This window comes from Ambystoma mexicanum, chromosome 1p (genome assembly GCF_040938575.1).
Source record: "Ambystoma mexicanum isolate Mex_15411 chromosome 1p, UKY_AmexF1_1, whole genome shotgun sequence".
Taxonomy (NCBI): Eukaryota; Metazoa; Chordata; class Amphibia; order Caudata; family Ambystomatidae; genus Ambystoma; species Ambystoma mexicanum.
This window is the reverse complement of record NC_090921.1, coordinates 97,903,845-97,918,885: the sequence shown is the minus strand read 5'-3', so window position 1 is coordinate 97,918,885 and position 15,041 is coordinate 97,903,845. Positions and strand designations below refer to the sequence as shown.

At 47.1% G+C, this 15,041-nt stretch overlaps 1 protein-coding gene across 1 annotated transcript; it reads right to left on the bottom strand.

The window, feature by feature from the left end:
* Window positions 1–666: 666 nt before the first annotated feature.
* Window positions 667–14,382, bottom strand: LOC138453700 (serine/threonine-protein kinase SBK1-like). Its single transcript, XM_069606835.1, has 4 exons — window positions 14,315–14,382; window positions 6,696–6,874; window positions 6,280–6,482; window positions 667–1,482 (listed from the first exon to the last, which is right to left on the bottom strand). The coding sequence occupies exons 1-4, from the start codon at window positions 14,380–14,382 to the stop codon at window positions 667–669; spliced, it is 1,266 nt and encodes a 421-aa protein (XP_069462936.1).
* Between the last annotated feature and the right edge of the window lie 659 nt (window positions 14,383–15,041).

Here is a 15,041-nt window from a genome sequence, read left to right as displayed (position 1 = left end):
TATTGGGAAATCATGGCAGACTTCAATTTGCGACCAGGACCAATATTTGGGAGGACGCCGCTCAACGTGGACTCATTGAAGTGATTTGGTGCAGTCTGCAGTCCCAGTCTGCAAACTTCAAAGGTCGCCAAACCCAGGCAAAGTTTCAATCCCAACCCATTATTTGGATTTGAAGAAGAAATGGGATTATTAATCTTGGATCTATGTGACGACTTTGCTCCTTCATCGCTATGCTGTTTGATGATCCACTAGATGCAATTGTTGGAAGTGTTGTGTCTCCGCTGAGAGATGGGTAGAATCCACCATTGGGCACACAAGTCTTAAGACCCAAAAAACTCTGAAATTCTACAAGGGAACGAAGCAAGAACATGATTAGAGGACTGAAATATTGGGATATTCACGTGTACAAAATGATGTTTGGATGATGAAAAACCATTGGCCACGGTCAATGAACAACACAAGAAGTGTGACCCCTTCCCTACAATAACTAGATGTGCAATGTTAATATAGCATCTGGTGTACAGAGTGAAATGTGGTAGGTGCCAGCACTTCCTTACAAAGCATCCAATATGGATCTTGTGTGGGAGGTTATAGTGCATTTTAGGTGGGCATGACATACACTGACCATTTGATATTTATTTTACTCACCCAACAAAGGATACATGCTCACGTGATTTGCAACTCAGCATCGAGACTGAGCAACACTTCCTCATCGCTGACCACCACCAAAGATGTGTCAGGAAGTAGAACTCTCACGTCATCAACAAAGACAATGGCGACCTCCATGGAAATCCTCTCCTGGTTGTTCACCTCTCTTTCCTGTTCCACCTCTCCTTGGTGTGCAGCCTCTTCTTGCTGTCCCACTTCTCCTTGATGTGACTCCACCTCTTCCTGTGACTCCATGTCTTCCTCCTCCTCACTGTCTGACCTGACCACTGCCAGGATGTTCTCAGTCTTCCATGGAACACTGAGGTATTGCTGAACTTTAAAGGCAGAACACCTTCTCAGTGGGTCAAAGGTCAACATTTGCTTCATAAAGCAATGGGCTTGAGGAGAGAACCTCTGCCAGTAGCTGGGAACAGGTGAACTGGGTCCTCTTGCCTGCCACCAGTACAAATCTTTATAATGTCGGTCTGATGGTAAAGCCCGTTCCCAGGGGAAGAATCCGGTCATGGTTGTCAAAATGAGAACGCCCAAGGCCCAAACATCGAGACTTGGGTGTAAGATGATAGTATTTGGATGTCTGAGGCGACACAGCTCTGGGGCCATATAGGGGTTGATACAGGACATGGCTGTAATGTTAAAGCCAGTCAGGCTTGTGAGTCCAAAGTCACTAAGCTTGACGCAATGGCACTCTGGGTCCATCAGCATGATGTTGTCTGGTTTGATGTCCCTGTGGACGAGCCCCAGGCTGTGCATATAGTCTAATGCGCTGCAGAGCTGTGACACACACTGCTTCACCATAATTTCTTGGATTCCGACCTGGAGAGGATATGGTAGAAATAAACACATTATTAAATGATATGAAAGCAGGCTGCCCATTATAAAGCCATTGGAAAATAATACCAGACACTGAATTGCATATTTTGTGATTGATGTCCCAGATGTTCCCTGGGCACTGCATCATTTTTCCCCTTCACCCACGCTACACATTTTGCTACATATCTCTGTATACCTGGGGAAGACACCTGCTTGTCACTAGAAGGATGCATATTAGAGGTCAAATATATACACCAGATAGGCATGGTATATACATTTAGACCACAAAGAGTGGGGTTTAAGATGAATATGTCAAGGACTGCGGCCATTGCTACCTGGCCATGATCAAGACCTGCCATCAAGATCCTGGTGCAGCCATAAGCGAGCCAAGGAACAGGATGCACGTGAGAATGAATGGTGGTGGATGATTACTTGTGATGACTTAGACAATTAGAAGAACGTCTCCAACAGGTGGGTGCTTAGATTCAGCATGGTAGTATGGTGGGTGTAGATTGATTCCAGGTGTAAAGTGAAGACAAAATACACCCAGCTAGGGAAAAAAGACCAAGAGATTCTTTCAGGGATAACAAACTTCAATCACACAAATAGGTAGGGCAGCAAAGACCTCTGCTGCTCAAGAATTGTCTGCTGAAAAATAGTACAATGACAATGTTATGAGGGAACACATTGTCACTAATGATGTCATATATACAGTAAAAACATGTGTGGCTAGTTGGTGGGACCCTATACATAGGTGGCCTGCTCCATAGGGGATAGCAGGCTTCTTTTTGTCCCAGCCCCGTCCGTCCGTCTTCCATCACGTGGGGAACTGCTCTCTGGGATAGGAGTTGGCGAGCATATCACTTGATATCTTTCACCAGGGAACTTCAGAGAAGCTTCTGAGGTTTGTGATCTGATACTCATCTGGGATTTCCGATGGATAAATAGAATGATGAGAGATTGATGATCATGTTGAGAGCTGTTTTGCAAGCATCCAGCGAAAAGGGTAGATTGTTGCTAGGGAGGTTTGCATTGAATGTGAGGTATAAGTATTTGCATTGAATCGAGTACAGCGAGTGCTGTTTGCTGGAGGAAGACTTCGCTTGGATCGCCTGCGCTGTCGGAGGGAGACTGCGTGTGGATTGCCTGCGCTCGTCTGCGCTGCAGTGAACGCGGAACTTTTTTCTGCTTGGAGGACGTCTTTAACAGTTGCACCTAGTGTGCCTGACCAAGGTCCTTTCCTGTCTGTGAGGCCGCCCCTCACTAACTCCGCCCTTCCCACCATCCATAACTACCACGCCTTCCGCGCACAGGCGCCGCGCACACGTCGAGTACAGCGAGTGCTGTTTGCTGGAGGAAGACTTCGCTTGGATCGCCTGCGCTGTCGGAGGGAGACTGCGTGTGGATTGCCTGCGCTCGTCTGCGCTGCAGTGAACGCGGAACTTTTTTCTGCTTGGAGGACGTCTTTAACAGTTGCACCTAGTGTGCCTGACCAAGGTGACTGTGTTCTTGGGGGCTCACCATACATATCCAGGGGAGGGGCAGTGCTTGCGTGTGCACTCCCAGGAGCTGCCTGTGTCCCAGAGGGAAAAAGGGTGGTTCTATTGTGACTCGTGTAGACTCTTAGGAGTCTCCCAGTATTTCAAAGGGAAAAAGGGTGGTCCTATTGTGACACGTCATAAACTATGTTCCCTCCTTTTTCTTGATTACAACGTTGGTCGCAAGTGTTTATTGTGTTCTTTGTTTGTTTTACTTTTAAAGGTCCTTTCCTGTCTGTGAGGCCGCCCCTCACTAACTCCGCCCTTCCCACCATCCATAACTACCACGCCTTCCGCGCACAGGCGCCGCGCACACGTCGAGTACAGCGAGTGCTGTTTGCTGTTCGCGGTGCGCGGAGCGGCGGGGCGGAATCCTTTTCCCTGTGGGGGTCCATCACGGTAGATTCTCCTTCTCCCAGGTTAAACAAGAAGAGTTGGGTTACCTGACTATCATTACTATATTACGCAGAGCGCGGAGTGGTTAAGAGGGAAAAAAAAAAAAAAAAATGTCCTACCGCCTTACAACAAATATGCCCCCTGACAGTACCGATATTTATCTTCTATCTAAAACCTGCTCTACTTCCTGTATGGTCATGGAAACAGATCCTGGTCCGCAATTTTTACCTAAAACCTGCTCTACTTCCTGTATGGTCGTGGAAACAGATCCTGGACCTCAACCTTTTTACTCGGCACACTCCGCCATTGATTCGGGGAAATTATTTCAAGTCAAGCCTATTTTCTCATTTGAACACGATGTGCATGACCCTATAGTTTCGATTTCCGCCATGTCAACATCGAATTTGAGAACCTCTGGTATTGGATCACAGAGGCAACATACGGAACTTCCAAGCCATTTCAAAACTCCTAGTGTAACTAATAATCCTTGTCCACTATCAGATATCACCATGTTGGCCTCGACGCGAAATGTTTCACGCCTTTCCTCATTCCATATTGGCATTTCACCTGCATGGCAGTTCTGGACTGCAAAAATAGTCCCGGCCCTACTGTATGGCTTGGAAACCTTTCAAGAAATTTCACCCAAGCATTTGGCCAAATGGGAAGCGCGCTATTGGCGTCACATTTTGCATCTACCTAACTGTATCCCGGTGAGTTGGCTGAGATATGAGCTTGGCCTGATTTCATTACATGCTATCCTGAATTGGCACAAATGTGCCTTTTTTAGAAAATGCATTATGTCATCCACATCACGAATTTTGCTGCAATATTTATCATCTTATATGTTTTCAACAAATCACGACTTTGTTAAGACATGGCTAATGTCTGTCTATGTGGTACTAATTAAAGCTGAAGTATCCATTGAGCTATTAATTTGCAATCCAGACACAGCCAAAAGCAAAATTTATGCCATAGACTGGATTACAACTCGACAGAGTTGTCTTATGTATCAGGATGCTGACGCTAATAGATTTCCGCATAAGAAAATGCGAACCCTGCCTTCATATTTAGTACGTTGCCCTTCTCCGAATTACCGTCATCATATTCTAAAATTACGTTTCAATTTATGGGGTACCAGAGAACTACTCTATAAAAGGAATCAACTGCAGGGAGTTGGAAATTTTTGTCGTTTTTGCACAACATACAACACTCCCGAAACCATGAGGCATCTTATCACAGAATGCACAGTTTTGCGTCCCCTGCGCGAAATTTATTTTGCGCGACATTGCAACTATCTCCAACTTGCTACACAAGAGTTGTCATGGTTTCTTGTTTTGGGCTCGGGATATCAGCCATTACAAATTGCAACTGTTAATTTTCTTTTGAGTTTAAAGTTGGAACCGATAGTGACTCCGAGTCAGTATAAGTTAGTGAAATAATAAGTCATGAATTTATCAAATAACAATGAAATGTATTTCCAAATTATTTTCTTTTTTTAAAAAAAAATGTTGTGTAATGTAATTATGATATGTTTGTCGGTTGTGTTCTATTTATTGGTTTTATTGTCTTTTTTCTAAATACATTTGGATTATGTATATTTGAAAGGTTGATTAATTTCAACTATAACAAATAATAAAAAAAATAAAATAAAAAAATAAGTACCTAATCAATTGGAAGCATGAATCATATTCTAGAAAGCTTTGAATGCGTTGGAGCAATATATCATATACAAGGGAGTCATCGATGACTTGAAGTATTGCGCCGAAAGTTAGCAGTACTTCTTCAGTAGGTTGGAGGGTTGTATCAAATGCTAGCAGATTGTAAATGACTTGGAGAGTAGCAATGAAGCTCCAATAGGAGCCTAGTGAGGATTTTTTAGCTTATTGTATTTCTGGGGGTCTGAATTTAATGATACAAAGAATTTGAGGGTTTGGAAATTGGTGTTGAACACTCTAAGGGGATCTTCTGGCACTTGGGGATTTGCACCAAAAGCTTGACGGTTGACAAAGAGTTCTAGATTAGTATGCAGACTTGGAGAAGCTTGACAAAGGGTTGGTGTGTTGCATTCGTTGCCAGGAGAAGGCCATTGGCTAGTTGGATGATTATATCAAATGTTAGGATACGGTAGTTGATGTCTTGAGGCCATGCACTGAATGACAGAAAACAGCTGTTGACAGCCTGAAAGGTTGCATGGAATGCTCAGTGACAGTTGTCTATGGTTTGGAAGATTGAAACCAAGAATCCTACGAGGATGCTAATGTCTTGGAGTGTTGTATTGAATGCTAGGAGGATGTTGATGACTTGGAGGGTTTTACTGAATATCAGGAAGACATTGATGACTTGGAGTATTGTCTTGAATGCTATGAAGAGGTGGATGACTTCTATGATTGTCTTGAATGCTAGGAAGATGTTGATGATTTGAAGGGTTGCACTGAGGGCTTGGAGAGTGTTAATGATTTGAATTAATGCATTGAATACTAGCAGGGAAGTGATATTGTTATTGTCACAAGCGCCAAAAGAAGATTGACAATGACTTCCATGTATTTATGTAGAATGCTAGTTGGACTTGATGAGTTGGATGTGTACTCAATGTGTATTCACTTTTCTGAAGCAGAAGGTTCTTGGTGGATTTCCAGCTAAAGAAACACATTTATACAGATGGTATGATCACAAATCATGGCTGATCTCAATGGACAATGATAACGCGTGGAATTTATGTATCCATTCATTTTGCTAAAGACTTAGTTGTGTTCTTTACACTCCAATGCAAGGCATAGAAGTAGAAGAGTTAAAAGATGAGTTGTGAGGGAAGTCCCTTGATATCATGAATCTTTTCCCATTAGTTTGTCCTTAGCAGCATCCTTACCCCTGGTATTAGAAGAGAGTCGAGATTCCCCGCTGGTGCCACTTCCTGAGCAAACACGAAGTGGTCAACGGTCTGCCATGCTGCCATAAGGGTGCTTATGATTTTGGTGTGGGCACCGAGGAGCACAGACATGCTGAATTCCAGGAGAAATGCATCCCGCTGTGTACCATTCTTTGGGAGAAGCTTCAGAGCAACACTTAGACCTGTTAGAAAAAAAGACCAAAGTAACATCAGGTGGTGCGATTATCGCCATCAGTGTTTATACCCAATGGTCATATCTACAAGGACTTACAATCCACTGACAGGGAACATAGATGATCTCCAGTAATGTAAAAACTCACCCACCACTGTACGGTGCGGGCTGTGGCCCTGGTATAGCCAAAAGGGGACATGCTGGATCATGCAATATTGCTTACCTGAGTCACGCTGCTTGGCGAGCACCACATGACCGTATGAGCCGCGCCCCAGCTCATGGACGACGTCAAAGTGCTCTGGGATCTCCCTGGTGACCAGATGCTTCGAGGTGATGGACATCATGTTAAGCAGAAGGCTTCGTGGGGACGTTGAGGAGTCCATGGGTTTCACCTGTGGCAACCTGGAAACAGACAGCAGTCTCATGAGGGCTGTATGTGCTACATTGACACTTATTAAAAGTATGACATCCAGGTCCACCGCGTTTACCCACCTAGTCTGCTCCAGGAACACTGTAGGGTGGGTGGAGCTCCTTTCATCCACAATCACAGGAGGCCATCAGTGTAATATGCAACTGGACCGGGGTTAAGAATGAGGGATGGCACACATATATCCAGCAGCTGGAGGAGGGATGGGGTGAGGGATGACAGACATATATCTAGCAGCTGGAGAAGGGATGGGGTGAGGGGTGGCACACATATCTAGCAACTGGAGAAGGGATGGGGTGAGGGATGACAGACATATATCTAGCAGCTGGAGAAGGGATGGAGTGAGAGATGACAGACATATATCTAGCAGCTGGAGAAGGGATGGAGTGAGGGATGACAGACATGTATCTAGCAGCTGGAGAAGGGATGGGGTGAGGGATGACAGACATGTATCTAGCAGCTGGAGAAGGGATGGGGTGAGGGATGACAGACATATATCTAGCAGCTGGAGAAGGGATGGCGTGAGGGGTGGCACACATATCTAGCAACTGGAGAAGGGATGGGGTGAGGAATGACAGACATATATCTAGCAGCTGGAGAAGGGATGGAGTGAGGGATGACAGACATATATCTAGCATCTGGAGAAGGGATGGAGTGAGGGATGACAGACATATATCTAGCAGCTGGAGAAGGGATGGAGTGAGGGATGACAGACATGTATCTAGCAGCTGGAGAAGGGATGGGGTGAGGGATGACAGACATGTATCTAGCAGCTGGAGAAGGGATGGGGTGAGGGATGACAGACATATATCTAGCAGCTGGAGAAGGGATGGCGTGAGGGGTGGCACACATATCTAGCAACTGGAGAAGGGATGGGGTGAGGAATGACAGACATATATCTAGCAGCTGGAGAAGGGATGGAGTGAGGGATGACAGACATATATCTAGCATCTGGAGAAGGGATGGGGTGAGGGATGACAGACATGTATCTAGCAGCTGGAGAAGGGATGGGGTGAGGAATGACAGACATATATCTAGCAACTGGAGAAGGGATGGGGTGAGGGATGACAGACATATATCTAGCAACTAGAGAAGGGATGGGGTCAGGGATGGCACACATACATCTAGCAACTAGAGAAGGGATGGGGCCAGGGATGGCACACATACATCTAGCAACTAGAGAAGGGATGGGGTGAGGGATGGCACACATACATCTAGCAACTAGAGAAGGGATGGGGTCAGGGATGGCACACATACATCTAGCAACTAGAGAAGGGATGGGGTCAGGGATGGCACACATACATCTAGCAACTAGAGAAGGGATGGGGTGAGGGATGGCAAACATACATCTAGCAACTAGAGACCGGATGGGGTGAGGGATGGCACACATACATCTAGCAACTAGAGAAGGGATGGGGCCAGGGATGGCACACATACATCTAGCAACTAGAGAAGGGATGGGGTGAGGGATGGCACACATACATCTAGCAACTAGAGACAGGATGGGGTGAGGGATGGCCCACATACATCTAGCAACTAGAGACAGGATGGGGTGAGGGATGGCCCACATACATCTAGCAACTAGAGAAGGGATGGGGTCAGGGATGGCCCACATCTATCAACAGGAGAAGGTATGGGGTGAGGGATGGCACACATACATCTAGCAACTGCAGAAGGGATGGCACACGTATATCTAGCAACTAGAGAAGGGATAGGGTCAGGGATGGCCCACATCTATCAACAGGAGAAGGTATGGGGTGAGGGATGGCACACATACATCTAGCAACTAGAGAAGGGATGGCGCACGCGGGGCTTCTAGGAGCTCGACCAAGTGTCCATTGGGAGATCCCCTGAGCCCACCGCTTCAAAGTGCGCCACATGCGAACATTTCGGCAATACAATGCCACGGCCGTGTCCCTTTCCAAATTAGAACCGGACAGATGTGTTTTTAATGCGGGGGTGTCGCTCGTTGTCCTCGGTAGAAGTTGCGGATGGAATGATGAGCTCTGGCCCCACCCCCACGGGATCGGATGCGACACTGTTGCGCTGGTGCCTTTACAGAGGCGGGGAGGGCAAAGTTATGTCTAGTTACACGAGGGGGGTCGCAAAAAACGCAGAGGCCGTGCTGTGGGGGTCACGGGCGACACTTGGCGGTGGAAGCGGCGGGGCGGGGGATTTGCCGCCTCTGATACAGGTTGGCAATCACCCCCCCCCCCCCAGCCTCTCCCCAACCCCTCCCCCGCCTCCGGGACAGACCCTCGCTCTGAATGAAGGAGCCCGTGTCTTTGACCGTTTTCTTTTAATAAAGGCTGTATTCGAGCGGGCACCCACCGATTGGTCAGACATGACGACCCCCCAGGTCCCTTAAGATTTATATTAATTTTGAACAGTAAAACGGATTGACTCCCGTATGAGTTCGCCCGCCCCTGGCTCAGGGTTCCCCCAGTATCGCACCTTAACTCCTGAGGCGTGGACTCGGGGTACAGCTCCGCGGACCTCTGCCTAGTAGTGGGACTTGAAGGGTCAAGCGCCGGGCCCTTTGGCCTTGTGCCAGCCTGTGATGATTCTTCTGGGCACGGATCGTGGTCACTCAGCCAGTAGCCTTCTCTGGTGCGGTCTGGGCGTGCGGCCAGAGCCTGTGGTCAGCCTGGCATCAGGATGTCTGGTCCTCTGTGGTCAGCCTGGTATCCCGATGCCTGGCCCTGTGGCCAGCCTGGCATGATGATGTCTGGCCCTGTGCTCAGCCTGGCATCAGGATGTCTGATCCGGTCCTCCCTAGTCAGAGCCTGTGGTCAGCCTGGCATCGGGTTTACGGATCCTCTGGTCGGGGCCTGTGGTCAGCCTGGCATCAGACAACAAGACACAGGGTGGGAACCTCAAGCGGGGGTTATTTGTCCCTGGATTCAAAGACAGACCCCCAACCAGCGGCTTCCTTGGGGAATGGTCCTGATTGGGCACCTGCACCCTCAGCCAATCACAGAACAGGAGGCACCGTGCCCCTCTGTTGCCCCAGGTCGGTGCGAAGAGGTATTCTTTGAAATCTCGGAGGAGTGCCCCCCCCCCTGCCCTCTCTTCTGGGCAGGAGATATTAGAGACACCATGGAGTACCCCCCACCCTCCGTGGTCAGGTCTGTACATACACTTCTCTTTCCCTCCATCAGTGACACTTATCCCCCCACCCCCACAAGCCTCTCTTTTGTCCCGTGAGTAGTTCCCTCTAATAGCTATTTTTGTCATTGCCAATAAAAAAAAAGTCGGTAGGAATATGTTTTGCCTTTTCTAGCCCCGCCCACTTTTGCACCCTTTCAGTAGTACTGCCACTCGCCACGCCCCTCCAAAATGTTTCCATAAAATGCCATAGTTCCACTCTTTTTTTTACACTTCGACCACTGTCCTAAACCCTCCCCAATATCACACAATATGCAGTAAAATGCCAGGGGTTATGTCTGACTGGAAACTAACGTTACACGAATTAATTGCCACTTTTCGCGGTTTCTCAGAAGAGGAGCAAACTGGGCGCTTAAAAGCAGGTGTAAATCATTTTAGCAGTACTTCAGTGGCTGGGTATTACCAGCTTCCTATAGATAAGTACTTTGAAAGTGATGAAGAGTGAGCTCTTGGCGGAACAATTGTAAATGCTGCTCAACCTGAAGGGGAAATCTGCACACGCTGCACCCAACACATCGTTGACTCCACCCCACCCCTGCCGGCCTTTCAGAGCCACCAGCCCGCCATGTTATCCCAGTGGCTAGCTCTTTCTTACATCAGGGTGGCAACATGCCCTGTGTGTCACCCGACTAACATTTTAGATACGACTAAGTTGTGACTAATCCAATGTACATTTGTATGGAACTTGCAGTTCTGTACTTACTAATTAAACTGCAAGTCCCAGCATTCACCGGGCTGTTGGTTTAAAATGCAAATATGGTGGCCATTTGAAGACTTAGCCCAGTTGACTTCTTAAAGTTTTTGCCCGCGTTGAGCTGTCAGTGAAGGACTCTGCCCCAGCCCTACCAGACTTACAGGAGCAGCAGCCTACTGTGGAACTAAGGACTTGTGACAGGGCTCCGCTAAGAGCTTAGCAGGGTGTTTGGCTGCAAAACAGCAGCTCCTAGGGGCTTCTTTGCGGCGCTACTAATCTGCTGCTAAAAAGAATATGAATATGTAACCTAAATGGGCAGACATCCCCTGGCATCTTTTCACGAACAGGGCACAGAAGAAGGCAGACATTTCAGGCAGGGTACACACCTGCCATACTTTAATAAGGTTCAATTTAACTCTTCCCGAGCTACAAGGGACCATCGTGCACAGCAGATCTTTGCCTAAGCTCCCTCCCACAGGCTGCCTACCCGATACAGGGATTGCTGCGGAACTCCAAGGAGAAGCGCCCGGACTGTTGTCCGCCACTGTCGACGACCGCCACTGTCGACGACCGCTGTCGCCGACTGGAGCCGCCATGCTCCCGTTGCCTAAGAACTTCATTGATCCAAGGACGCTCTCATCCGCATCGTCGCTGCTGTATCCTGATGGAGAAAGCCTGACCATCGACGCGTAGAGGAGCGTCCACCGGTGGGTTCCCTGCCACTCCAAAACCACAGAGACGCGGACGACTCAATGCCCTTGCTGGGCCACAGTTCTTCAACTCTTTGCGGTCCAGAACTATCGACACCGAGGTGCCCCGCACGCCTCTTCCTGGCAGGACGTTCATGCTTAACCGTCAATGAGCACCGCTAGGAAGGACGCGGCCACTTCACCGTCGTAGCTCGACCTGTTCTCTGTCGGACGTTCGACGACCCGTGACTCCTGCCTGAAAGGGAGGACACTCAAGAAGGGCCGTCGATACCCTGACGCGGAACGCTACAACGCCAGGTACTTTGGGGTTGCAGAACTATTGGAAAGTCTAGTGTGAACAATACATGGACTGGGCTTGTATCTTTCTTCTATAGGTTGCCCAGGTGGGGGGATCTCCACACAGAACTGTGTCTAGGTAATGGGGCCAGTATTCTGCCAATTGCTCAACCATCTTGCTTTCCTTCCTCTCTCTACTGCTGGTTTCCTCTTTATTTTGATCTGTGTATCATTCTGACCGTATGCACTTTAACGAGATCTGATAACGTTAGTGGTACCACTTTAGAACTGTATATATTTACCATTGTTGATTTCTGAGTACAAAGCGAGTTATCGTATTAGCGTACGTGACCTTGAATATTAATTATATAAAGACTGTGTTGTAACCGATACAGTGTGCGGACATTCCTTTGAGGGTGCTTGGGGACTACACTGTACTTAAGAACCAGCCTGCATCACCTCCCGAGAAGGTAGGCCTTGATTGCTCGTCCATTGCTACCATAATAGAGAATCTTGGCAGGGGTCTGTGTGCCTCCCCTCTACCATATAAAGAGTGGAAGTGAAGACCCCCCTCCAGTCTTTACACCGACCCAATCACGATGGACCAAATAATCTAGGGTCCTATAGCTAGTAGAACCAATGAGACGTCGTACTTTTAGTGATGTCTGACACGAGTGATGTAGAGGGATGGGCGTAGACGCCCACCCGATAAGAGTTATCCAATCCTCACACTCTGTTACCATATACAGATATAGCACCTATATTTAAGTTACCTTTTCCAACCAAAATTATTGCATGACAGACTTTTGAGTGTTACACTTCAATAACGACGAGTTTTAGGTATAAAAGTTACTGTTTGCATGAAGTTCGGGGAAGTTGAAGCGAGACGGGCGATCGCATCACTGTTGATTTCCATGTTTTCCCATTTTTTGTACTTGTCATTAAACAGACTTCCTTTTGCCAAACCATTGAGCTGTCCTTATTGATTGGTGTTGGAGTAAGAGAATCCCACACCCCATTCACCTCAAGGTGCAGCTATCTCGTCCTAAAGTACTTAAGGGTGAGCTCTGATATTATGGGCCTGTCAGAGGTCACTTCGCCCTCCTGTACACTTGGTAACAGAGAGGATGGTTTTGACCATCAATTATTGATTATTGATTAAAATAAGACACCTATTGACCGTCTACACGAAGTAACTCTAGGTCTTCGGCAATATCACAAGTCCTTCGCCATTTGGCTGTGAAGCTTCCCGTGGACAATGATAGTTTAAATTGATCCCAAAAATGCAGTGGGCCTGAAGGGTCCCGTTTTAAAAACATAACCCTTCCATTCCTACGGGCAGCGGAACAGGCGAAAGACTGAAGGAGGCGGTAACGGAGGCGGTGATCCCGAGGGTCCAGAGAGGAACGATGCGTGCGGTGAGTGAAACAAAAAATTGAATGCTTTGGCAAATGTCATAGGCATTAGAACAAGTAAGGGAAAAGGTAACGGAGGGAGGTGGAGAAAACAAAATAGTCAGAAGTAGAGAAGACTGTATATATATAAGGGGATAATGACTTGAGAGTAATTGAATAAATTGCGAATACCGAGGTAGACACCCGAGAAGAGAGAGGATACCAGGGCGGACAACTGAGAAAGAGAGAGGATACGCCTTATTCCTGCGCTTTAATGTAGCGGTCAGAAGAAACGTGAGCTCAGAGTCCCACATAATAGGGGACGACTAGGCTTCACCACGTTTAAAGACGTCATGAATGGAGTTCGTTTAAACTCCATGTCGGGGTACAAATTATAGGCAGAGGTATTTGTGTCCAGCTGGTGTCTGTCTAGTCTGTCAAGTGTCTGTCGTACGTGTTCTGTTGTGTGTCACGTGTAAGGAATTTTGTTGGCTGTTGTTTAGAACTGATTAGGATTTTACGCGATTCTATAGTCAAGAGGGAATCGCACACAAATTGATGTTTTGAGTAAATTGGTGATATAAAAGTTTTGGTGGGAAAATTGGATTGGAGCTCGCTCATATTGTTGACAGTGTTAAAGTTGCATGAGAGCATTGAAAAGTATTGTATACGAGGAAAATAGACCAGATTTAAGCATGGAAGAAATGACACCATTAGCACACTTATGTAAGCAACTGCCGAAACATGCACCCAAGCTTAAGAAATATAGCACTGAGTGGGTTAAGGGTACCGCCCACAAGATGTTCATGCCGTGGCCACAAAATGGGTCCTTATCTAAAGCCGTCTTACAGCATATGACGACTTACTTGCGTGCCACATATACAGGCAAGAAGCTAGAGAAACGCCTTGCTGTTCTAGAACTTTGGAAAATGTTCTAACAGTCGAAGAAGGAAGAGCCACCTGCAGACTGGATATTAAATGTATGCACGGAGGGGGATGAGAAGCCTACCACCCCACCTGTCCCGCCTGAAAGAGAAACCGAGGGAAGTAAGCCTGAGGGACTCTACCCATAAAGAGAGCTTAAAGCAGCTACAGGGTACAGCAACCCTGCATATGAATCACCTACATACAGTAGTGACGAAAATCGAGGGAAGGATCAGTGCAAAATCTTACCTCCGCAGTCCAGAGGGATAAGGAGAGAAGCGATGATGAAATGAAGGATCAGGCACAGACAAGTGCATCTCTCGATATGGACAGAGAGGGAAAGAAATGGAAAGGAAGTGAAGACAGAACTGATGAGATAGCATTCGCAAAAGACAAATGGATGGGAGGACAAATATTATTGGATATTAGACCTAAAGAGAGGGTAGATGAGGCACAGAGAAATGAGAAAGAAAAGGAGTTAAGGGATGAAAGGATAAGAAGGAAAGATAGGCTGAGGCGAGAACAGCTATATTGCGAAGAGCAAGAAAAACAGCTTGATCGCAAACAGAGAAGCCAATGATCACGACAGACAGAAACAGCAAAGGTTAGAAGAAGAGCAAAGGGTACGTGAGAAAAGGATAAGGAGACGAAGGAATGAGGAAGTTCGAAGGGCAGATGAACGTAGACATGAAAGGAGAAGGGAAGAAGATAAGGTCAGAGAAGAGGGTAGGAAACACAAAGAATTTGATGATGACATTGAACGTAAGTGCAGACAGAGGGCAAGCGATCTCGAATATTTGGAGAGGGAAGTGAAAGAACCCGATCCAGTTGTAGACTGGGAAGACATTGAAGAATTCTTTCCTGCTTACGACTGAGTATCAGGCACGACCAGGGCAAATATTGAAGCTGACTTCGACACCAGAAGCATCGGGGAAATAATCGATAAGATATATGATGAAATGGGGCTACAGCAAAT